General features: G+C 36.2%; 1 protein-coding gene and 1 long non-coding RNA gene across 2 annotated transcripts in view; one reads left to right on the forward strand and one right to left on the reverse strand.

Moving 5' to 3' along the window:
- The window catches only part of LOC143711986 (zinc finger protein GLI2-like), a 96,183-nt gene extending 73,521 nt beyond the window's left edge, over positions 1 to 22,662 (reverse strand). The window contains exons 1-2 of the mRNA XM_077204222.1: positions 22,293 to 22,662; positions 5,344 to 5,466 (exon numbers count right to left, since the gene is read on the reverse strand). Coding sequence (XP_077060337.1) covers positions 5,344 to 5,455 — 112 coding nt within the window. The 5' untranslated portion in view covers positions 5,456 to 5,466; positions 22,293 to 22,662. The remainder of the gene's footprint in view (positions 1 to 5,343; positions 5,467 to 22,292) is intronic.
- LOC143711987 (uncharacterized) lies at positions 22,344 to 26,560 on the forward strand. The gene is made up of 3 exons (XR_013194946.1): positions 22,344 to 22,465; positions 25,310 to 25,582; positions 26,401 to 26,560. It is a non-coding gene; the product is annotated as an uncharacterized LOC143711987 (long non-coding RNA).
- The last annotated feature ends 211 nt before the right edge of the window (positions 26,561 to 26,771 follow it).

The following is a 26,771-nucleotide window of genomic DNA, read 5'->3' on the forward strand; positions in this document are numbered from 1 at the left end:
AAAGCCGCCAAACGGGGCCGTATATTAAAAGCGTTCGTCGCCGGGCTCAAGGGAATGTGATCCCGGGTTCAAGGACCTCGTCTCGCGGGCCCCGTGCTGCATATTCACTTATCAGAGTCTGCGGGCCGGGATAATAAACCGGATTAAAGTGATAAGTAATTGCTCTGTCGCTGAGCGCTAGCAAACAGCTGAGGCTCTTTCCTGAACGCGCGCGACGGGACGGCTATTAAACTGCCGTGCGTTTATTTGGAGCTCAGACCGTAATTCTAAACCAGAGCTTGATGAAAAGACCAGTCTATACATTCTGACTTGCTGGTTTGGTGCTGATCTACCACTCAAAACACCGGCCTTTCTGCTGCATATGGTTCAGGAAGTCATTACCGGTTAAGCTTGTTATCATTTTCTCTCTATAATACAAAATATATTTTGAGCAACACTGGGGTACAAACAACATTACATGGGAAAAAATAAAACATTGAGACAAATATTTGTGTGACTGTGTGTGTGTGTGTGTGTGGGTGTGTTTCGCCGAAGAAAAGTAAGTCATAAATGTTAAGAATGACGAAAAAACATTTGCGTTCGCTCGCTAAATGTTTGCGTTACCCCGAAAAACTTCGCGTTTGCTCATAAAACCTTTGCGCTCACTCGCAAAAAACTTTGTTCGCTCGCAAAACTTTTCTGTTCTTTGAACGCAAAATTTCCTGGGGACACAAAAGCATTGCCAAATAATTTTTCCTTCCATCTAATTTTTTGTTCTTCACCATGTCCCTTTAGAGGCTCCATATTGTAAAGCAATGAAAGAAAATACATATTCGTGTAGTTCTTGGCGAACAATTAGCATGAAGTGTTAAGTCTGGCCACTGGGGGCGCATTGACGTTTTTCTTGTCGCCATAGAGAGTAAAAAATTTAATAAAAAAGATACTATGAAAATTTTCAAAGGATGTTCAAAAAAATATTTTTGAAGCTCTCAGACGTTCTGATCTGGTATTAGTGGTGGTTGTGGTGACATTTTTATTAAAAATTTTAGTAAGTATACATCATTTTTAGTAGTTTTTTATTTATTTCTACATAGCTTTATTTTTTAGTTGGTAGTTGCCAAACTAACATTTATAAATTTTTTTGTTTTAATTTTTCATCTCATATTTATATTTTATTTTATCTCTATTTCAATTACTAAAGACTAATTTTAATAAGTTTTAGTTAATAATACCAACACTGACTAAGCTGCAAAAATATTTTAAAAATAATTTTAATTGTGTCTAAATCTAAATTTGGCATTTGTAGGATTAAATTTTAGCAGGGTCTCCTCTACAGTTTCAAATAAGCGAAAATATTTATTCTGCGTATGAATTATTTAAATGAGGAATATTGTGACGTGTTCACTCTAAGAAGAAAACTCAAGACTACAATGGAGGCGTTTAAGGTTTTTCATGCTCAAACAGCAACATTACACACTAAAGAAAGCATAGGGCTTCTTTAAATGTAGTTTTTGAAGCTCTCAGACATTGTGATCTGTGATTTGCCGTGATCGTGTTTTCAGCTCAAATCAAAACTACCTGTTACTACCTTCCTCAATATTCATTCACAACACCAGAAATAAACATTGTTCACATTGCCATCACAAATGTCCTAATTTCATGCCCTTCTTTGATTCACAATTAATGACCATTTTCAATAATGGCAGGCCACCAAAGTCTTTCATTAATCAGCAACAAAAATCACCATTTCAAAGGTGGCGCTCTACCAACATCTCAGAAGTTCACCACTGCCACTGCCTTTTTAACTAATTCATAACACTTATACTCTGGAGGTAAGAACAAGCTCTTTCGGCCTCATTACAGACAACTTTTATCGCTCGTCTACAGACATGTTTTAAACACGCTCGCTCTCTTCTACTACCGTACTCTTATCTCTCTGGACAAACTTTGTTGACCCCAGATACTGAGCTTGTGAAAGTTTGCGAGTGTGAAAAGACTATAACACCATCTTTCAGTACCATGGTATATAATCATGAAAGTATTAAAAGAGAATCTCAGTTTGTTCTCTTATACAGAAACGAGACGAAACTGAAGTGTATTTGAAGACCCCATGACATGGCTTGACAGTAAAGAAAAAGTTGAGGCCAGTGTTAATTTTTAGTATTTTTTAATATTCTGTTCTAACTTGTCTCCTCTAGAGTTTCAAAAGAAATCTCAATAAATATGCGTAAAGGTGCTTAGAAATGCCAATATGTGCTCAAATGTATCGTATATTTCTTAAACATCCATTTATTTGATCATAGTTTGATCAAATATACCTGACAAATGGTTCAAGTGACCCAATTCAGAATTTTCCCAACGTATGTGGCACAGATCGGATGTGACCCATCCGGGAAAACAGCATCTGGATTCTGATATTCTCAGATCGGTTTCGAGCCTCATTTACAGTGGAAATAAATCTGATTTGAATCGGATCGGTGCGTTTGTGTCTGCCATGTAAGCGGACAGATTGGATAATCCCGAGTCATACGACATGGAAAAAGCGACGGTGGCGTATGACGTCATCTCAGGTGGACACAAACCGCGATCACGTGACTCTTTTCAATGGCGCAATATACACTCAAATAATGCTGGGTCGTTTTAACATATTTTTGGGTCAAATATGGACAAACCCAAACGTTGGGTTAAAAATCTAATTTGACCCAAAGTTGGGTTGAAACAACCCAGCATTTTTTAGAGTGAGGACCAAGACAAAACCCAATGCTTTGCTTAGAGCCCGAGCCCGACCCCGACCCGTGTCCAAAAGCTCATCAAAATTATCAGCCCGAGTCTAAGCCCGTTTTTGTTTATTTTTTATTTTATTTTTTTCATTACACAGCGACAGCCTGCCCTATTTGCAGCCATTAAAATAGGTCAGTTTTTTTAGTTATGTTTCTTATCATTTATTTATTAAGTTAATTTAGACAAATGTTTGGAGCATTTTTTTTTTAAATGACGACCAAGCAGCCGAGCCGACAGCGAGTAAAACATGTTTGATCAATTTAGGCTCTCAAATCAACGCTAATACTTTACTTGGCTACAATAAAATCCATAGATATAAAACACTTCAAGCATATCCCACAGACAGTTAGTTTAATAAATGTTGATTTATTAAACCACAGCGAGTAAAACAACATTTTTTGAAATACTACTGAGGCAGGCTCAGGCTGCTCGCAACAGCGCTCGCAAACGAAATGAGCAATAGCCTACAATCTAAAGAAATTAAATTAAATTAATTAAAAACAAACTTGCAGGTTATCTTCCCTCAAAAGTGCACCACAGAACATGGACATTCTTTTTTCCAGTAGTTTCCAACAGTTAAACGAAAATAAAGTCCAATCAAATGAAAAACATCAGTAGTTTCCAACAGTTAAATGAAAATAAAGTCCAATCAAACGAAAAGTTAGAACAGTCTCTTACAGAGCATCGTGGATACAGTATATCTCTCTTAATATTCTCCATTGCACATGAGGTGAATCGTGGGTCGCGCTGACAAGAAAACTTCTGTGTGTGTGCGTGAGACTGTCACGTCAGTCAGTGTAATTATAAGATAAAACAGGTTATGAAATGTCTATTTATGTTTGTTTGTCTATCGCCGACGTCAACTTCTCATATTTTCTTTTAATTAATGTCTAAAACTATAAAAAGGGTAACCCAAAAAAGGCCCGAGGCCCGGCTCGCATGTGAACTATGATGTGAAAATTGGCCCGAAGACTTTGGGGCGTAAATAAGTCGGGGCCCGTCGGGCTCGGGCTGAAATGCAGGGCTCTAGCTTTACTGACCTGTAAAGATGGTGCGGAAGGCAAAAGCTTCTATTATCATTGCAAAATCACACTGTATTTACTTCCTTTTCAGCCTAAGCTTTTCCGGGTCAGTATGTGTGTTTCGCCAAGTGTATAGTGTAAATGCAGATATCCGATATGGATCACTTTTGATCAAGCTGGTCATCAAAAAATCTGATATAGTCAACAAATCATGATCGGGCATCAAAACCTGCAGTGGAAATGAAACCAAAGAGCAATAATATTTCCATCTGATACCATCAATGGTCCATCTTAGTTCAATCAAACAAAGTTAGAGCTAAGACGGATGATCTCAAATTCTACTTTCACTTAAATCTCCCTGCAGTTAAAAATGAATCATATTAATCATGTACCAGTGAAAATCACACTCTATAAATTATGCCATTCAACTTGTCTTGTTGCCACTGTGTGGCCTATTTTCCCCTTCCTTTCTTCAACAAATCATGGATTTTCTTTTCTTTACAATGGCAGGCCACCAAATTCCTTCATCAATCTGTGAAAAAAACCCACACGAAAAAAAATCACACGAGGTATTACCATTTCAAAGGTGGCTCTCTGAAGGAGCGTGTCGTCCGCGGCTGCCATTTTAACTAATTCATAACACTTATACTCTGGAGGTAAGAACAAGGTCTTTCGGCCTCATTATTCACCGCTTTTATCGGCCTGCTAAAGACATGTTTTAAACATGCTCGCTCTCTTTCTATCTGTCCATCCGTGCGTGTGTGTAACTTTTGATTAATCTCAGAGCAAACAGAGCACTAAAAAGCCCTGTAGAATAGATGCTCGTTCGGCCAATCAGCCGTGATTACGTGGCAACGACTCGTGTAAGACTCGTGCACGCGCCGGTCACTTGGTATTAATGAAGGCCGCTGGTGGAACGTGATATTAGGATTCATATCAGGCCTGATGGAGGCTCACCTTTGACTCTCCGGGGGCTTTTGGCTTCAGCTTATCAGGGACGACCGGCACCGTGAGCGCCACATTTTATCTTTAAAATGTATATTTCATGGGCATATTCTTTTCCTCAGCCCTACTGGAGTCTTTAAGCTCTTGACTGGTGTGATAAATAACCTGAGAAAGACTCGCTTCTGCTGCGAAATATCATGTCTCATATTAAACCTCATGCAAAAGCAAAAAATAATGTGCAACTCTATTGCACATAATAAAGTCAGCTCCATCAATTGGCATTTTTTAGTCTTATTTAAAAACATATTTATTTTCTTTAGCTTTTGAATAAGTTTTGTTGTATGATTTTAATGTCATCAATTTTGTGAAGCACTTTGGAGCAACGTCTGTTGTTTGAAAATGTGCTATATAAAAAAAAGTTGCTTGCTCTTAAATCTCATTTGCGTCACAAACATGATGCGGTGCAATCGGTCATGTGATATGCAAAAACAAATGGTGCAAAATCAGAACATGTGCATGTATGAATGAGAAAACGATCCCGGTTAGATGACTTGGAAGTTCGCAGGGAGTGAATTGGAGTCGGAGTAGTTTTGGGAAGGACCGGACGGGTTCGTACCTCTGGCCTGGGATGATGGCGAAGGTTTTTTGGGCATCTCACTGAAGCCGTTTCCATCCAGAGACGTCTTACAGGCCTTCTTCTCTGCGGCGCTGGGCACACTGGCCTCCATTCTGAAGTGTTCTATGAGAGAGAGACCAAATATACATGTATACAAGATGTATTATGTGTTGCACAGCAAACAAATAACTAATAAGAATAAGAAAAAAAATAAGAAAATATTAAAAATGAATAAGAAAAATAAAACATATATATATATATATATATATATATATATAAATTAAATAATATAAAAAATATATATAAAATTATATATAAAAATATGTAAAAAATTTAATATCAAATAATACGAAAGAATATTAATATATATAAAAATGTGAAAATTAAATGAAATAATAAAATGTGAAAATATATATAAAAAAATATTACATTTATTTTTTTTAAATAAAATAAGAAAAAGTAAAATAAGAATATATAAAAAATTAAAAATAAAACACATACATACATACACACATATAAATGCATATATATATTTTATTTTTAAATGAAATAAAACAACACATTTAAAAATATTAAAAAATATATAAAATTTATAATATATATCTATAAATGAAATAAAACAAAACATTTAAAAAAATATAAAAAATATTTAAAATATCAAATAATAAGGATGGCGGAATCCTTTGATCACTGGATTTCGCAATGATTCGCTGATTTTTTTTTCTTTTTCATTCTTATGAATTTGTTGTATGCACTTGTTTTATGCACCATTGTATAGGCCTGTATGCATGCTTGGGCTGTTGGAGAAAATAAAAACAAAAATGTTAACAATACAATAAACTATAACAGTCAGCTATAAGTATGTCAAAATAAGTCCAATATCATACACTCGAGTTGTGCGGGGTGGGGTTAATGAAGCGTCACAATCGTGTTGCATTGTGGTCCGTGGATCTGTCTGAAGTGTACATATGAGTAGACTCGCTCAGTGCTTAGGGAAGCTTGCGAGTGTATGAAGGCGTTTTAACTCAAATCTCCCTGTTTAAATGTCTAAATGCTCGGTCATAAAGTTTATTATGAAGACTTTAAAATAATAGCATCAGGTCACACTTACTAACACATATTCTGATTGGTTGCTTCAAAGAGTCTCAGCTTAAATAGTCTGATATCTTTGTAAAAATGCACTTCAGGATGATGCAATCACTGACCTTTAATAAATACTCAGTGTTAGAGGTCAGTTTAAATCAAGTATGAGCAACACTAATAAATAAATCCACGTACAATTGACTTGTGAGTTATGAAACAGGAATCTGTGCGCTACATCATGGCACTTTATGAGTGAGCAGAAGCAGATTTGTTTAGTCACTCAACCGTCTCTTTTCTCTCTTTTTTTAAGGCAAGGTAAGCCGATTAAAGGAGGAACACACTTGTGATCGTGGATAGCATCTGTTTCCGCTTTCCTTCGCCAACAGTGATGCCTCCTCTCCGCTGGCACCATCAGTCACTGAAACGTTCAGCACACATTCACGTTCCTGGTTTTCTGCAGTGCATGCATTGACTTAAAAACATCTTGACGTTTATTTTCAGCTGACGTCATCATTCCCTCATATTTTGTAAAGCTACATATTTTACAGGTCCACATATCAGGGCGTATCGCAACTGTCCACGGCCAAAATCAGTCAGGATGACAAAAACGCTCCATAAATCCCATAAGCTATTTATGTGACCCTATATTCACCTTTACATTAATCCTGCACTGAAATAACAGCATCAGTCTTTTCAATCGGCCCTGCTGGACAATCTTGGCTCAAAATGTTCCAAATGTTGGCAGTCCATTAAAAATTATGACGGTATGGCCAAAATCTTACATCATATCACGAGTCATTTTATATTCTATTACGCATATGATTTCTGAAGGATCATGTGACACTGAAGACTGGAGTAATGATGCAGAAAATTCAGCTTTGATCACTGGAATAAATTACAGTTTAAAATATAATCTAATAGAAAAAAGTTATTTTAAATGGTAATAATATTTCCCAATATTACTGTTTTTACTGTATTTTTTGACCAGTCTGGCATCAATGCAAAAACAGCTTCAAATTGAGTTCAAAACTAAAGACTGAAATCAGTCAAACTATTATAATAGACTCATAATAGACTCTAATTGTGATTGGATGAATCATACGTAAAATACACAAACACAAACATGCGCACACACACACACACGCACACACATGCACACGCACACTCAAACCAAACTCTCTCTCTCTCTCTCAACTATAAACCAACTAAACTGAGCTTTACTTCACATTGTGCCAAGCAAATACTCACTAACTTCGTCTTGACTTGTTCGTGACGTGTCCCACTGTGTCATTTCATCATGCCTCGTTCATATGTAAATAATGTAAAGCAGTCCTGGCCACTGGTAGCATGCAAACAATTCTACATTTATCTACATCTATAAACCATCATATCGCTCAGCCCAAGTGTGAAGATGTGTCAAAAACTAAATAAGATGAAAAAATACAATACAAAACAAAAGAAAAAATGAAATCAAATATAAAATTAGATATTAAAATGAAATAAAAAATATATATATATACAAAATAAAATGTAAAAAATATTTTACCAAAACAAATAAAAGGTAAAGCCTAAATAAAATATTAAAAATTTATTAAAAATTAAAGTAAATGTAAAAATATAACCTAGTGTACGTCACGCAGTGTTCTTTCAGTTCTTCATGATGAAGCTGTTATCACACTCAAGAGGTTTCTGAGAACAAGTATTGTGTTTGTCCTTGCAGTTTGACTGAAATAAGAGAAAGACGTGAAGAGCATTGGAGATCTCAGGATGGGTCAGAGTTTGTTCTCGGCCCGGCTCTCAGACACCCCTGTGGAGTCTAGAGCCGCGTGTTCACGGCAGGACCAGTATGACGGGATAATACGGGTGTCAAAGACCAAACAGACAGATGGTCACGCAAACAACAGGCACTCTCGCTGTTCCTGACGGTGTTTTTAATCAGCCACAGTCACGAGACCCAGGAGCACTTCACTCCGGACCCCGGATTATTTACTCAGAAAAGGTACAACGAAAGTGGAATTTTCAATTTTTACTTACTTTCAAGCTCAGATAAAGAGATTTGAGAGCTATAATTAGTGCATAACAACTTTCATTTCATAATATGAAGTGCACAGGGACTAATTTTATGATCATAGATATAATATTTAATAATTTGTATTACATGCAAACGGAGATTTTCAGCATTTACAATGAATGCCTGAGCTGCGCTTTTCCACACAATAAAAGTGGCTTTCTGATTAATACTGATTAATGATTAGTGATTTATACTGTAGAAGTATTTTTACTCAACATTTTGAATGTTTTTATGCTCTGTCTGGATGCAAAAAAACAAACAAACAAAAATTCATACAGAAAGGTCCCATTTATTTTGAGAGTTAAAAGTGATTGAATGAAGATATTAAATATATTTATTATATTATTATTGAATAATTGTATAATGATTATTACTACAAATTATATTTAATATTTTAATACATTTCAATAAATCTAAAATATTAAATATAATCAACTATTCATATTTTATGTCAATAATTAAATACTATACTGTATATATATATATATATATATATGATTAGGATATAGGATTAAAACACTACCTATTTACACTTTCCATGTGGAAAATGTGAAATATTTCCCTTTACATTCCTGGAAAATACCGGTGAATACATAAGTCATATAGAGTATCAAATTGGCTGCACATTTTGAAATGCACATCAGAAACTACAAACATTAAAATAAAAAATATGTTTTTTAAAGTACGAGAAATGAAAACAGTAAAATGATCCAGGACAGGCAAACGTTGCCAATGACTCAAGAGTTTCTGTTCGGTTTCTCTACAGTCACAACACATAACAACATATTACAGGCCATGAAAGATGTCACTTTTCACTCGCAAAATAAATTCAAACTTATTTTTTGAAAATGAATGTATATTTTTGTGTAAAGGAGCATAAAAGCAAACCCATAAGCTCCATCCGTAAACTCCAGCGCCTGCTGTTCAGTCCAGTCCATGAGGAGCTGCAGCTTTTAAATCACGGCTGGATTTGAAAGTGTGTGACGGACGGCAGTGTGTGTTCTTTACGAGCTGATGGCTGATGGCTCTCTCTGAAGGGCTCTAACAGGTGTGAGGGGCTTTTCTCCGTGAATCTCGGGCAAAGACATTGTGCCATTCAAGACCGGAGACCCCGCGGCATCCGAGAGCTCATTACGACGGATCAGTGGGAAAACACTCCGGCTTTACAGGAACACCTCATTAATTACAGCCAGTGAAATAACAGCATCCTTCACACGACTGAGAACTGACCTGAGATCAGCGCTCTCAACGCCCTGATGTCTGTCTCACACTACACGTGCGGTTAAACGCTTTATTTAGTAGATGATGGGAAGCGAGAAAGACTGGGATCTAAGGAGCATCGCTTTAAATGTTGGTGGGAAAAAGTTAGGTTAAGTTAAACTTAAACTGAAGTCACACTATGAAAGCATTCAATCAATCAAATAAAAACTCTGATTCAGAACGATAGAACTATAGAATGAACGTTAGATAGATAGATAGAAAAATGGATGGATGGATGGATGGATAGAATGATAGAACAATAGAATGAATGTTAGATAGATAGATAGATAGATAGATAGATAGATAGATAGATAGATAGATAGATAGATAGATAGATAAATAGATAGATAGATAGATGGAGGGATAGATGGAGGGATAGATGGATGGATAGAACGATAGATAGAACGATAGATAGATAGATAGAAAAATGGATGGATGGATGGATGGATAGAATGATAGAACAATAGAATGAATGTTAGATAGATAGATAGATAGATAGATAGATAGATAGATAGATAGATAGATAGATAGATAGATAGATAGATAGATAGATAAATAGATAGATAGATAGATGGAGGGATAGATGGAGGGATAGATGGATGGATAGAACGATAGATAGAACGTTAGATAGATAGATAGAAAAATGGATGGATGGATGGATAGAATGATAGAACAATAGAATGAATGATAGATAGATAGATAGATAGATAGATAGATAGATAGATAGATAGATAGATAGATAGATAGATAGATAGATAGATAGATAGATAGATAGATAGATAGATAGATAGATGGAGGGATAGATGGAGGGATAGATGGATGGATAGAACGATAGATAGAACGATAGATAGATAAATAGATAGAACAATAGATAGAAAGATAGAATGATGGATGGATAAAAACATTGTTAAAACAATAGATAGAAAGATGGATGGATGGATAGAACAATATATAGATAGATAGATAGATAGATAGATAGATAGATAGATAGATAGATAGATAGATAGATAGATAGATAGATAGATAGATAGATAGATAGATAGATAGATAGAGAGAACGATATAGAAAGATAGAATGATCGACAGAACAATGGAAGGATGGATACTCAATAAATACAGATTTTTGCTGTATTTTACTTCTTGCATTAAACTTTTCAGAGCAAATAAATAAACACTGAGATAAATTAAAATTCAATATCATCCATTTCACTCAGCTCTACATCCATCCATCCTACTATTCAAATAAAATAAAGCCTTTAAGAAATGATAATTAGCTATTCTTCTAATGAACAATCGTCATTTACATTTCTAACAAGCTTGTGACGCACAGCAGGAGCAAATAATCCTGATCTCCATTCCTGAGCTATCACTGTCTTGAGGAACACAAACACCATTCATGAGGCCATCAGACACACAATAGAAGCTTTAGGAGAAGATAATTGAGCAGAGCAACAACAACTGAACTTTACATTCCCCCTCAAGACCTCATTGTGCTCAAATCAATGACATGTTGGTTTAAACAGCGGATTCTTCATCTGAGCTGTCAGGAAAAGCACTAGAAGATGAGCTGCAAACAGATATCAAAGCCTGCGAGTGTTTGCAGATCCTCTCGATCTGGACTTTATAGATCGATTATTTGATCTGTTCTGTTTCTCTGAAAGAGGTCGATGTGTCAAACACGTTTCAGATGATGCAGTTGTTCTGCTGTCAGCATCGCAAACACGTGCCCATCGTTCTCTCACTCGTTCACAGGTGGGCAGCTGTTCAGTAAAGCGCCCTAGTGAGGGAACATGTGCCGCAGGTCATTTCCTATGTGAAAACAGACCATAAATCAGGAGGAAGTACAGCTGTTCGTTATCAAGCCAATGCCTCACAGAATCACACGTTTAAACAAGAGGTGAAACAACACGCTTAAACAATTTACTAGTCCTAATTTTAACGGTAAAAGACTGTAAAGCTGCTACGGTAAAAACCTGTTAATTGGTTATATACAGTGAAAAACTATATCTAATGGGACATTTCATCTAATTTTACAGCAAAATATTGTTAAATGTACAGTTTTAGATACAGTAGATCGATAGACTGATACAATGAATGGATGGATGGACGGGAGATACGAACGAACGATGGATGGATGGATGGATAGATAAATAGAAAGATAGATAGATATATAGAGAGATAGATCTGTTCTTAAAAAGGTAAAAAAGCAGATTTTAGTATTTTGGTATTTTGATATTATTTTGTTTTTGTAATTTTATAATGCCTCACAGAATCACACGTTTAAAGGGTGAAAACCATTTCTGTGAAAACAAGAGGTGAAACAACGCGTTTAAACAATTTACTAGTTCTAATTTTAAAGATAAAAGACTGTAAAGCTGCTACGGTAAAAACCTGTTAATTGGTTATAACCAGTGAAAAACTATATAATTTTACAGCAAAGTTTTGAACAGTTTTAGATAGATCGATAGATTGATACAACGAACGATAGATGGATGGATGGATGGATAGATAGATCTGTTCTTAAAATGGTTGTCAGTATATTATAAAGGTATAAAAGCAGATTTAAGTAATTTGGTATATTGATATTGTTTTTGTTTTTTGCTGTAAATTTAAGTTGCTATCAAATTTTTTATGGTAAAGTTCTGACAAGCACAACTATAAATTTCACAGATTTTTTTTTTTTTTACAGAAAAGTGTGTGCCATTTTAAGAGTTTTCGACCAGTCATAATCTATTAAAAAATAATTCAGAACATTAAAACTAGGCTATATTCAATGCATGTAAGAGCTTCTGGAAACATTTCATGCTTTTTGCATAAAAGTATTAAGGAAATTTTGTTCTTTTGTGAGCGCAAGATGAACAAAAATATCCACAATAATTCACAAGATTGTAAGACTAACACATCAAACACGTTCAGCCACAGTGTGGAGAGTTTAGAGAAACTACGAGACGGATTGTGAATCCATCAGGACGGGAGGGGTTGGGATTAAGGAGAGAGACGTCCACAGAAATGAATGTTTCCATGTTCCAGGTGCAGTGAGCTTTCAGGAGAGCGTTTGGCTCATCACGCTGGATTACTCACTGCAACCCCCTACCTCAGCGCTGAATAATTACAGCTCGAGCTGTCCGGCAAACTAATGGCTCTGACAGAACCCTGAAAGGTCACATAGTGAAATCCCTCAGAGGGTCTCGGGCTCTCTCGCTCGCTCTCTCTCTAGTGTTCAGTTGCTCAAACTTTGGCTTGAAGTGTGTTTCTTCATGTTCATGTATCGTACAAGCACACACACACACACACACACACCTGACCTTCAGAAGGAAGATTCCTGTAGAGGGGAAAAGCCTAGCGATCGCTCTTTCATCAGTTTGCACTTATGAGGAATCAACTTTGTCTCAGTTTTTTTTCTCCTAAAATTCCTTAAGAGACTGAAAAACTGAGTCCATATGACAGACAACAAGAGCACATATCAGACCAGATTCTGGTGAGAATCTAATGTGAAATGTTTGTGTTCATGTTTTAATAGACTTTGCAAATCTGAGAATTTTCTCTTTTAAAACTCGTAAAAAAGTGTTGCTTTGTATGTATATGATTTTTTTTATATTTTTACTGTATGCATGTATATATATATATATATATATATATATATATATATATATACTGTATATATTTTTGTAAATGTTTATAAATACAAATATATATATATATATATATATATATATATATATATAGAGAGAGAGAGAGAGAGAGAGAGTTTTAAAAGAAAAAATGCTCAGATTTGCAGTCTATCAAATCCATCATGTATATATATTTATAATTCATTAACACTAAATCCAAAAACATATATACATATATATACACACACACATACATACACTGCATATTAATATATATATTGCCACTTCTGACCCAACGACCAACATTTCACAAAAATATTATATATAAACATAATTACAAAAATATAAACATAATATATATATAAGCCAAAAACAAATAAATATATGTGTAAATATTTTATTTTAATGTTTATATTTTGTTAATATGTTTATATTTAAAACATATTTTTGTGAAACGTTGGGTCAGAAAAACATCAAATTATATAAACATAAGTTCAAAGTGAATGTTTTCAACTCTTTACAGCTTTCACAGTCACTAACTTCTGACCCAAGATTTGGCAATAATCATTCTTGAGCTTTCGAAAGAAAAAAAGTTTAATTTTAAACGAACCACATGACACATCAGAGCCGCCAATCCAATGTTCGTTTCAACAGACTATTGCATTCCTCACTGATTTAACAAGCTTGAGTCCATCAGGATAATAATTCCAGCAAATTCCAGGGAATATTACTCATAAGTGAGTGAAGCTCAGTTCAGTCACAGACACGAGGAGATATCGCTGGAGATACAAACCGCATGTTCACAGCTCATGCCTCCCTTAAAGTCCCAGTGTTTGATATAAGACAGCAGGGAGTCGTGCGAGTCAGGATGGGACGGAGGTTTCACCGCTAATGGTGAGTTTCAGTAATGGACGTGTGTGAGTTTAGGTGATAGTCAGATCACACCCCCCCCGCTGATAAGTGCAATATCCTGTGGACCGTCTCAGTTAGTGTGACCAATGCCGAACAGATGTTCAGAAGTTCAGGAGGATTCCTCCAGCCTCCCGAAATCAGCACACAAAGCGATTACATCTCACATTTTCAAAAATTTTCAACGCTTGCATCTTGGAACCTATTTCAAGGTTTGCGTTCTCGAGCCGCTAAACACTGTTGTTGTGCGAATGAACAGCCGGAGCGCATTAAAGGGATAGTTCACCAAAAAATGAAAATTCTGTCAGTAATTACTCTCCCTCATGTTGTTCAACCCCGTAAGACCTTCGTTCATCTTCAAAACACAAATTAAGATATTTTTGATGAAATCTGAGAGCTGGATCACTCCTCCATAGGCTTCTAAGGGATTGACACTTGTTCCCTGAAAAGTTATTAAAGACATCGTTAAAATAGTCCAAGTGACTACAGTGGCTCAATATTAAGTTTATCAAGCGACGAGAATACTTTTTGTGCGCAAAAACAAACAAAAATAACGACTTTATTTCAACTATTCATGTCCTTCTCTGCAGGCGTCGAGTCAGATAGCGTAGTGTGATAGCGTAGAGCTCTGTCACACGTAGGATCACTATTGGCCGACGCTGGTCATGTGTGTGATGCGTGTGACGTACAACACAGAAGCGCTGCGCTGTTACACTAGTGAACTCACTTGATAATAAAGTCGTTATTTGTGTTTGTTTTTGCGCACAAAAAGTATTCTCGTCGCTTGATAAACTTAAGATTGAGCCACTGTAGTCACTTGGACTATTTTAACGATGTCTTTAATAACTTTTCGGGGAACAAGTTTCAATCCCTTAGAAGCCTATGGAGGAGTGATCCAGCTCTCAGATTTCATCAAAAATATCTTAATTTGTGTTTTGAAGATAAACGAAGGTCTTACGGGGTTGAACCGTTGAACCCTAACTCAACATGAGGGAGAGTAATTACTGACAGAATTTACATTTTTGGGTGAACTATCCCTTTAAATGTTTTCTGTTAGAACGGTTTCGTGTTAGCGGCCCCTAACTTAATAACTAATGATCTTTGCAAAGGAAGTGAATCAATCAAAAACTAACTTTAGCTGGACAATAACTTTATTCTAGAGCTGCTGTAAAGCCAAAACAATCTGTTACTTTAATTTCCTATTATCACTGTAAAGCTGCTTTGAAACAGTCTATATTGTTAAAAGCGCTGTATAAATGAAGGAGACTTGACTTGTGCCGAGATCCCGCCGCCTTTAAAAGCAAAATGTGTTAACATCACGCTTTGATCCACCGGCCAAATGGTGTTTTTAGGAGACACTTGCGGTTTGACACCAGGACTGTAATGTAAACGTTCTCTCTGTTCTGTTATTGAACGTTTACAACCACTTACATTGGTAGTTATAACAGCTTTTAGTGTTGAGACAGCAGTGTCTTTCTGTAAAGAAAGCCGACAAGAGTTTGCAAATAATCTGCAAAGCTGATTTAAAAGAACACCTAACACAAAGTTGACAGCAAATCTGAGCAAAAGAAATGACACTATGTGGATATAGACATGATTAAGAAGAACCGGTTAAATCAACCAGGTCTTGACCTTTAACCCTGTGTGATTGCAAAGGCCTAACATGTGCCCCTGGCTTCACAGACAAGGCTTAAGCTAGTCCCAGACTAAAAAGCATGTTTGAGCTGTTTTGGTAATATTTTATCACTTAAAAATCATCTTTGATCACCAAAATTACATATTTAAATCAAATATGCTCATTCAATTATGTCCTTGAAATTTTTTTCTAAAAATAGCTTGAATGTAACTCGACACTCTTGCCTCATTTCTATGGACATGCAAATGAGCCCCGCCTCCACTCACTCACTCACTCACTCAGAGATCCACTCGTTGATGATCACACGTTGATCTGATTGGTTACAAGGTAGTTTGTGACGTCAGAAACACCAGCGATTTCAAAGCGTGTTTTTGAGACTGTCTTTGGTTTAGGGCTGCAACTAGCGATTATTTTGATAATCGATTAATCGGACGATTATTTTTTCGATTAATCGATTAATCGGATAAAAATTAAATTAGATTTTTTTTTTATTATAACTAAATAAAACCGTAAATCAGGGTATTTATGTGTAAAAGTGTACTTTAAAAAGTGCAAAAGCCACACATTGAGTTTTACTAATATCAATATTTGCATTGTTTTTAATGATAATTGCTGATGGCAAGTTGACAAACATGATTATTGTTAAAAAAATGATATCCAACATATTATGTTTTAACACAATTTTTGTTAAAACAAATTTACACAGACATGTTGTTCAGATGTGAATATCTGAACTAAAAACAAACTAAAAACATCTAAAATATATAATTCATTTAATTTTTATTTAAAATTAATTATATATAAGGAATATAAGGATAAAGAATATAATATATATTATATATAATATATAAAAGAATAATATAAGGATAAATTGATTAAATAAATATAGAAAGACTGAAAACAATTGTGTGAATGTAGAGCCGCAGTAGATCGCGTTTGAAAAACAATTAAAACTTAGTAGACAAATGCTATAAAAAGAGAACGGAATGGAGGTAACGTTACCCAGCAAGCTAACAGGCTTGAGTAAAGGACAGGAGAAATTATGCATTAGTGCACAAGCATTCGCTGAAAACCACTGAGTTCAGTGACTAAAAAACAATATTTTACTGCTGCTGTTATTAACTGCCTTTGTATTTAATGCTTCACTTTGTAAACACCGTTTTAATTTAACCTATTTCTGCGGTAGCGCTATTTTAATCCATCACTTACGTTGCGAGCGAACTGATTGCACAACCTGATGCTCGAGACAAAATACAGACATCCCGGAAGTCCCGGAAGTCTCCCGCATATTGATTGCGACCCTATGATTGCGGCTCCCTGATGCCCGCGAATTAGTTCAAACTCCCGCGCATGCGAGACATAAGAGACTGCTCCAAACCGTGTAGCGCGCGCGCTCGGCAGAGCGCCTGAGGGAGAGAGACCTTGCGTGTGTGTGCGTACCAGAAAACGCTCCCCGTGACGTAAGCAGACCAACTAATCGATAATGACATTCGTTGACAACGATTTTCATAATCGATTATAATCGATTTTATCGATTAGTTGTTGCAGCCCTACTTTGGTTCACTGCAGTTTTAAGGAGAAAATACTCAGCAATGCTGTCGACTTATGAATTTACACATGGTTTGTCTTAAAGCATATTAAAAACACCACATAGACATATAAACAACATTAAAAGCTGGATTTTCACCACAGACTTTAACTGAATGCTGGTATATCTTAAAATATGTGTCACTGTTTAGTCTCAAGATGCACATCAGTAATGTTTTTAGGCACGTTTATAAAAGCTTACTTAAAAGCACTAATCCTGGCTTAATCTAAACCCTGTCTGTGAAACCAGGCCATAGAGTTCAGTACATCCTTCAGTCTGTCACAAACAGTGTCACATGGACCTGAGGTGAGCAAACATTCCCCAATGCAAAGACAAATAAGTCACAGAAGACTGTCTGTGTTACAATACATGTAAAGATGTGCGCTGCATGTCGGGAGCTGTTGAACACGTCTGAACCGGCTCTAGGCCACGAGCCAGCGCTTGTGAAACCGCCAGGGATTTTCTGCTATCAGGCATTTGTCTGAAACATGTACGATTCCATCAGCAATGAAAGCGATGATGATCCGTCTGTATGACTGCGCATAAACCCACGGCTCTCGGCTGTCAAAAGTTCTTTAGGTATTAAAGGAGTATCATCCGGTTACTGCATCCCTTCAGGAATTCATTAAGTCCCGAATCAAAGCCAGCCAAGAGGCGCTACGGATACCCATCACATTTCATAGCGGGGCGAGCGTCTCCTGCTCCCAGCGGCCCGCGGATCTTTGATTTCAAAGCGTCTCGTGGCGTGTGATGGCCTTTCAGGAGACAGAGATTCTCTGATTTCATTCTCCATGATTAGACGCTGCTTGATGCGTGATTGTCTCCGGTTGATGAAGGCCTTTCTACGGGATCTTTTTTTTTTTTCCTGGAGTTTCGAGCTGGTTGTTGAATTAGCCCGTTCAATTTCAGTTCTTCAGTAGAAGTTAGATGCTTAGATAATAAAATGCTAGAAAACTATATACATATTTACATAAGTAAATGAGTTGATATACTATACTGTATGTGTACAGCGGGAGGTTTTGACTCACACTTTAGTCTGAATATCAATAGCTGAACATCTAGTGTCTTAGATGCTTATATACTAAAATGCTGGAAAAATATTTTTGGGGGGGATTTAAAGTAAATGAGTTGATATACGTTGATATACTGTATGTGTACAGCGGGAGGTTTTGAAGCACACTTTAGTCTGAATATCAATAGCTTAACATCTAGTGTCTTAGATGCTTAGATATTAAAATGCTAGAATTTTTTTTTTTTGGGATTTAAAGTAAATAAGTGGATATACAGTATGTGTACAGTGTGAGGTTATGAAGCACACTTTAGTCTGAGTATCAATAGCTTAACATCTAGTGTCTTTAGTGATAGTAAAATGCTAGAAAACAGGGATGCATGATTTCATAGCAGCTTCCTTGACCATTCACCAAAGAAAAACCCACAACCCCACTGGCACAGACTGTAAAACCCACAGTGTGACGTGTGAGGAAAACTCAACAACATCCAGCCTTATTCTGAGCGAACACACGCGGGAATCAAAGCGAGCGATGCAGTTTACATGAGCTGCGGATTCACACTGACAGGTCAAAGCTTGAGCTCTCGACGCTCTTCTCCGGGCCGGACAGGAGAGAAACTTCTCACAACTGGACAAAACTAGCCTCAGGTTCTCAAGCTGACACCTTTCTCTGAGATGGATCTCCATTCAGGCTGTTAGACATCATCATTGAAATATAAAGAAATATCACATGATATTGTGCAGTGGTTCTCAACCGTCTCAACCCAAAAAATGCATCTCAGGTCTGGTCTGATAACGTCAGAGAGCAGAAAAAATTAAACAAAATGCAGATAAATCATCCATACTCTATCTCGAGTGGCAAAATATATTTTTAAAAATGAATAAATAACTTAAAATTCAAGTATTTATTTATTTTGTATTTTGCTATTCTAGCTTTATATACATATATATATATATGTGTATATATATATATATATATATATATATATATATATATATATAAAATGTTGCATTGTTGCAACACTTTTTTACAATTTATATACAAATTATATATATATACATGCACACACACACACACAGACACATATGTGTATATAATTTTTTATATAAATTGTAAAAAAGTGTAAGTACTTATATATATGTATTAAAGTACAAATAATAATATAAATCTCTAAAAATAATAATATAATGTAATATAATCTTATATAGCGATAATATAATGTAATATAAAATTTAGACACATGTAAGCATTGGCAGAATGTGTGACGCCTGATCCTCAAACACCACAAATAAATCTACACAGAGTAAAAGTTACGACCCAGACGACATTAAATGCAGGTTACGGGTTTAGTGTTGTCTTGGGTTGTAAAACAGAACCAATAGAGAAGCACTGGAACAGTTTGTGGAGGGAAGCCTCCTGTAATTATGTTGCTTGAGAGTTTTTCTAATTAGGACACAGACAAGATCGACTTCTAAACAGTCAGTTTTGTGATGAAGGATGGTAACCCTGCGATCTGATTGGTTAATGAAGGAACACACTGTGATATTTAGTTAAGTACAGCCATACGCACAGGTTCAATGATAGACAGACAGACTGCAACTTTAAAAGTTAAACTATTTGTAGTTTTCACTAATGGCACAACGCAACTGCAAAAAATCAGTGCTAAAGCAGGGTGATTAAAATAAGAGCTGTTGAGGAAACATATCGTCAGCTAATAATGTTTTGTTGACAGTCAGGTATAACAATAAGAAGATAATAAAACTCCAGCAGTATTTTTTGTCCAAACTGCGCTCAGAAAAAAACAACACACGTTTTCAGGGGTCAGCGACTCACAATGGAGGGACTTCTGAGGAGCTCGACTTCCCTCGGATTTCTTGACCTATTGACAGCGGACTGACCTTATATACTCCTGTGAGAAAGCCTATTGTGCTCTGGAGTCTTAGCAAGACAAACAAGAGGGGAAAAAAAGAGTTCCCTGCGGTCTTTAAGAGCCTTAAGACAATCCTGACCGAGGAAAGTCCTTCAGAAACGGGACAACCAAGCAGCTTTTAAACACTTATGCTCATCAAACTTCAATAACTTTGAACTCGGTGTCATTTATAAAGTCATATTCCAAAACAAAGCACTTTCCCAAAAGCACACTTTTATTTAGTGTGGAATATTTGAAAGCCTCGAGAGAAATGTTTAAATGCTTTATGCAGGAAAATTCCACCGACTAGAACACAAGTGGTCTTTTTTCTTACTAATGTTTCTCTTCTACATTAATTACCCTAGATCATTATGTTAAGTTTGGAAATTGTCCCGAAATTCCTCCACAAATAGCCTGAAACTATGTGCATGATTCCAGACATCTGGCACATATTTTTTCCTGGCATGAAATAAAAACAGCTTTATTCAGCGATTATTCAGTGATGGGTTTGTTCACCTGGAATCGGTGAGGCTTTATTTCTCAGTGTTAATTGGTAAGGATGTGTTGAGCGCTGAAAGCGGACTCTCTCTCTCTCTCTCTTTCTCTTTCTCTCTTGTCTTAACTTCTGAATCGTCTCTGCGGGGAGTTTTACTCAGTTTCCATTCAGGCCTTCCATGCGCCCTCCGGTATTTTCAGCTCCTCTGCTTTCGCACCATTGGCTTCATTAAATTCTTCTCCAATGAGGAGGATAAGAAAAGGGCTGACGGACCCTGAGAGAGCGGGATGTGTGAAAAAGGCTCCGGGGGAGATGAAAGAGGCCCCTGTGGCCCCGGGGCCCCGGTGACCGTCAGCTCGGCCGGACCTGAATAATCCTGAATGGGCCCGTCGTTCTTTCACATCCTTTTCAACCTCTTTATCCTGACTGCTAGAACTCTTCATCGCGCACAATGGCAAATGCACTAAAACTGTTTTCTCATGCTAATGGCTGTGAACTCACTCCCACCAAATGCTTTTTGCTTTTCCTCCAGGATTTAAATGGGCCAATTAGAGGCTGTTATTTCTCCTCGTCTTCTATATCTCAGAGTTTTTCCTCTCTTTTTCAAGTGAATTGCACGTTTTATCAGTGAATCCACGCGCTGTAACGGCCGAGACGGATCACAGAAATTGATTGTAAGTATTTCAGGAGGAGAAAGCAGACAGTAAACAGAGAAAGAAAAAGAGTGTCTGAAGAGCAAACATCAGGTCTTTCAACTCTCAACAGCTTGTGCAGCTCTCTGAACTTCTGTCTGCATTCATTATCCTCTGTTGGATTATTCACTTGCAAGATATATTCTATTATACTATTTACTTAAGCTGATTTCTACAACAGATGACTGTTTTAATGCCAAAAATATATATTTTTAATCTAAAGCACCTTTTCCCCTCACAATAAAATCTACTTAAACTTTAAAACTTCAGAAGGAAATGAAAATGCATATGCACTCAGATGACTGGTCTATGTACGATGATCTAATGCATGAGATGTTTTTAACACGCCTGGATGAGTGGATGTGTTCGGGATTGGCGCCTGGCACCTTCTGATCACATCTTCCCCCATATGGATCAAATTGCAGCAGAATGTTTGAGATTCCAGTGTCAGGAGTCAAACAAGAGTCGAAAAGCGGCTCATGCCATTATATAGTCCATCTCCACAATTTCCCTCCAAAATAACTCCATTTGAAACAGTTTTGTGCATCCAAAAAGAAAAAGAAAAAGAAAAGAAAAAAAGTTGACGTGATTCTTTTCCCATGCAACTCAAATATCCGAAAAAAACAACAACAACACGAATATTTGAAATGCTCATTAAACACACGCGTGCACATAAATCACTCACCAGCTCTGAAAAGTGAATCAAATCTCCAAACTCGCTCAAACACGATCAAACTCTTTCTTCACTGGAAACTTTCTGGCTCCAGAAAACAGAAGCGCGTCCCACGAACATCCATCTAAACACGAGCGAAGATCTTCACGAGAACCAGCGGATCTGAGGCGAGAATCATTCAGAAAGTTCACTTTCGGGATTCTTCTTTAACTTTTACGGTCCATCAGTGAGAATGAACGCGTGAAGTTTTCATCATCTGACCGCGCGACAACAACAGCAGGGAGCGCGCGCGCGCGGAATCAGATTATCAGAAGTTTGGGAAATAAAAACAACAGAAGAGTTTGTGAGTGCGACTGTTTGCGGCGAGACCCTCGGGTGATCTGTTTTCAATGCTCTCTCTCTCTCTCTCTCTCTCTCTCTCTCTCTCTCTCTCTCTCTCTGATGGGTCGGGCTTCACACTGATCGCGTTGAACTGAAGTTACATCAAGTTTTTCTACAAGGTCATCCTGGAATAAATCAAATGGTGAGAAAATCAAAGTGGAGAAAAAAAGAAGTAACACTTTATTTTACACTGTTCTTGTTACACATGTTACTGTATGCATTTACCATGGTAATAACAGTACATTATTTATAATTACATGCAAATAGCTAACCTTCAAGCAAACCCTTACCATTATAGTAAGTTCATGTTGTTAATTAGTATTACTTAATTCATAAATATATAATTTCACTGTAACAAAGACACCTTAAAATAAAGTGTAACTGAAAAATAAATCAAGTTTTGGTTACACTTTATTTAAGGTGTCTTTGTTATGTTGTAATTATAGGCTACATGTAATTATTGAGTAATATACATGTAGTTAATATGGTTAGAATTAGGGTTTGTTTGAAGGTTAGTTGCATGTAATTATGCATAATTTACAGTTATTACTTTAGTAACTGCATGGAATATTTATAACAAGGACACTGTAAAATAAAGTGTTACCCAATTTTTTTTGGAACTTTCAAAGAAATTGGCTTACTAAATATGTGAGTACCATTTAATTGATTTAATATTTATTAAAGTGTGTATTTTATTGTATTATTAGTTCTTTATTTAAATCTAACTAATCGTTTATTTTCTATTATTCTTTACTGAAATGCGCTGAAAAGAAAAGCGAGCAGTATCAGTATCGATGCGTTTCGTCCCAGATCTCCCAGGCTCAAATCAGCCTCATTTATCACTTTTAGCTGACCGTGGCTCCGTTTCACAATAGAAAATGGAAATGGGGTCAAAACTAATTCATGTGAAGTTTGCAGCAGACGAAAAAACTATTTATTACGCTTAATTAATGCACTTAGACATGAGCTGCTATGATACAATAAATTATTCTTAAATCAGCATTAAAACCAGGTGGGTTATTTTAGAAGCTACACTTCAGTATCCTGTAATTAAACTCTGACATCACATTAATATTTAGGCTATTGTACATATTAACATGATGATCCACATCTCAAGGTGTTCATGCAAATGATGTGGTTGAAAAGCCTTCATTATTATTTTCACTCAACATGCTTTAAAGAAAAAAGACAAATCTGAAGTTAAACAGTGTAATTGGAAACTAATCAAACTAATAGCAGCAACGAACACTGAATATGTGTTTATTGTATTATATTAATGAAGAAACATTTTAAATATGAGCTTGTTTATGGAATATAGACCTGTATTACAGATTTAAGGTGTTTTAAGTTAGATACATTTTAACTCTGCAGAAATCCCCCTTTTTGGTGCCAGATGCATGACCTTTAATCCAGGAATCTTTAATATGATTTTTGCGTCCTGTTACACACGTGTGTGTGTGTGTGTGTGTGTGTGTGTGTGTGTGTGTGTGTGTGTGTGTGTGTGTGTGTGTCTAATGAAGAGACGGGAAGCTGTTGCACACCGTACAGCCCTAATAATGACATCACTGCTCATATGATCTCACACACACACACACACACACACACACACACACACACACACACACACACACACACACACACACACACACACACACACACACACACACACACACACACACACACACACACACACACTGCCAGCAGTTAATGCACTGTTTAGTGATCATGCAACTCTAAGATTTTTCCATTTTGGATACACTAGTTTAAAACATGACTAAATGCTTTTTGGAGAATTATGAATGCAATAAAAGAGAACTAAACTATAATTCCAATAACATCATATTTCGATTATAAAATGGTATTTCAATTGAAACTGTGAAATTGTTCACAGTGCATTTTCCATTAATGTAAGGTCGTAACAAGCTATTGCATGTGTTTTTAATATTGTAATTTTATACCGTTTATTAATTTGAATAATATGCTTTATAATTACTTTACAATTATTATATATGAAAACCTATCTTTACATTACTTTAACTCATAAAAATAAGTTAAGCAATTTCAACTTTTTTATAAGTTAGTTTACGATAAAATGACTTTTACAGCCAAGTTGAACTTGTACTTGTACTTCAAAAAAATTAAGGCAGATACTGATACTGTTTTTCTTTTTACAGTATAATAACTATTTTATAATTATTTTACAATGATGTATTTCAGCTATAAAGCCTGTAAAAGGCTGTTAAATGGCAGATTTCAAATGTGACAACATGCCCCATAATTTTGTCCTTAGCAATAATGGTGGAAATGACTTTTTCAAACCAGAAATTGACTTATATAAAAAAATATATATTTACTGGAGTATAAAAAAAACTGTGACAACTAGCCCCAGTCACTACTGCTACAGCTCATTTTTCTTCATCTATTATTATTAAAACACTTTTTGACAGTAATGTGAACTTTCTTTTCCACAGTCATCAATTTCCTTTCTAATAAAGTTCCTAATAACCACAAAAAACACAAATGACTTTTCTGATGATGTATTTTATGAGTTTTAAATCAAATTGTCATTGCTCACCCACCCGACACCAGTCTTCTGAGATTTCTGTACTAACCTTTTCCTTGTCATCTGCTCAAAACATTTCTGACAGCAAAGAAAATCCATCAACATCCACGAAACCTTCCGATGACCTTCCTGTGAGAATCAGATTTCACACGAGCCTGCTGTAATGCGACAGCGCCATCGTGTGTTCACAGCGGTCCGGTGCTTGACGTCAGCGAGAGAGATGGGGATAAACTGATTTAAACTATGCAAACTTTTCATCAAATCATACTCAAGTCAACAGATGCAATAAATTAATCCGACATAATTATCTAGAACCCTTGAGACGGCTTCCAAGGTGTCACATCTAGATGAAATTAAAGTAAGCTTTAGAGATATATTTCACGATTAATGAATATCTACAAAAAGGGCATTTACCCAATAATTTACCAAACATTTAAAGTCCCCCTGTGGTGAAAATCCAGCTTTTAATGTTGTGTATGTCTATGTGGTGTTAATATGCTTTAAGACAAACCATGTGTAAATTCATAAGTCGACAGCATTGCTGAGTATTTTCTCCTTAAAACTGCAGTGAACCAAAGACAGTCTCAAAAACACGCTTTGAAATCGCTGGTGTTTCTGACGTCACAAACTACCTTGTAACCAATCAGATCAACGTGTGATCGTCAACGATTGGATCTCTGAGTGAGTGAGTGAGTGAGTGGAGGCGGGGCTCATTTGCATATTCATAGACCGCGCATACTAATTGAGGCAAGGGTGTCCAGTTACATTCAAGATATTTTAAGGCATTGAGGTTTAAGGAAAAAATATTTAACTATGTCATTTTGGGGATCAAAGATGAGTTTTAAGAAATAAAATGAATAATTACAGGGGACTTTTAAGATTAGTTAACATCATGAAATTACGATTAACAATACTTCTACAGCATTTATCAATGTTAATTTTAACTTTTAGGCTAGAAATACATTTTTAAAATCCAAAGTGTTAATGAACCGTAAACTAAGAATGAACAATTAGATTTTTACTAAAGTATGCTTTACTGTATGTGTTGCTCATTGTTACTTTATATTAACGAATGAACGCTTATTGTAAATTGTTATGCAACTTTTCCCATCTTGTGAGTGTTTCAATGAAGCTGTATCTTCGGCCCACATGCTGGATGACCTTTAATATCCGCAGTATTCCCAGAGCGCTTTCCCATTCCAGAGGTGTATTAAATCAGATATGCTGTGCTCATAATGAAGGCCTCATCCCGGCGTTGACCCCGGTGACCTCTGGGTTTCATATCGAATTGATTTAGATTGGGCGATCTAATGGATGACGTCTCTGCACGAGTCCCACCGTAATCCCTGCAAAACCCCCCTAATACAGCCAGATGACATCGATCTCAAACGCTGAAGATCTTCACCGGGATTTCATGCAGTGGATTGACTTCCAGGAACATCGTTCCGGAGCCCTGGACAGAAAACAATCCCTACATTCACTGATTCAAAACTTTACTGATCTTCCTAAAATCATAGTTTTGCTCTCCTCGGATTCTCTGAATCATG

This window comes from Siphateles boraxobius, unplaced genomic scaffold, assembly GCF_051911475.1.
Source record: "Siphateles boraxobius isolate OS27281-9 unplaced genomic scaffold, OSU_SipBor_1 5, whole genome shotgun sequence".
Taxonomy (NCBI): domain Eukaryota; kingdom Metazoa; phylum Chordata; class Actinopteri; order Cypriniformes; family Leuciscidae; genus Siphateles; species Siphateles boraxobius.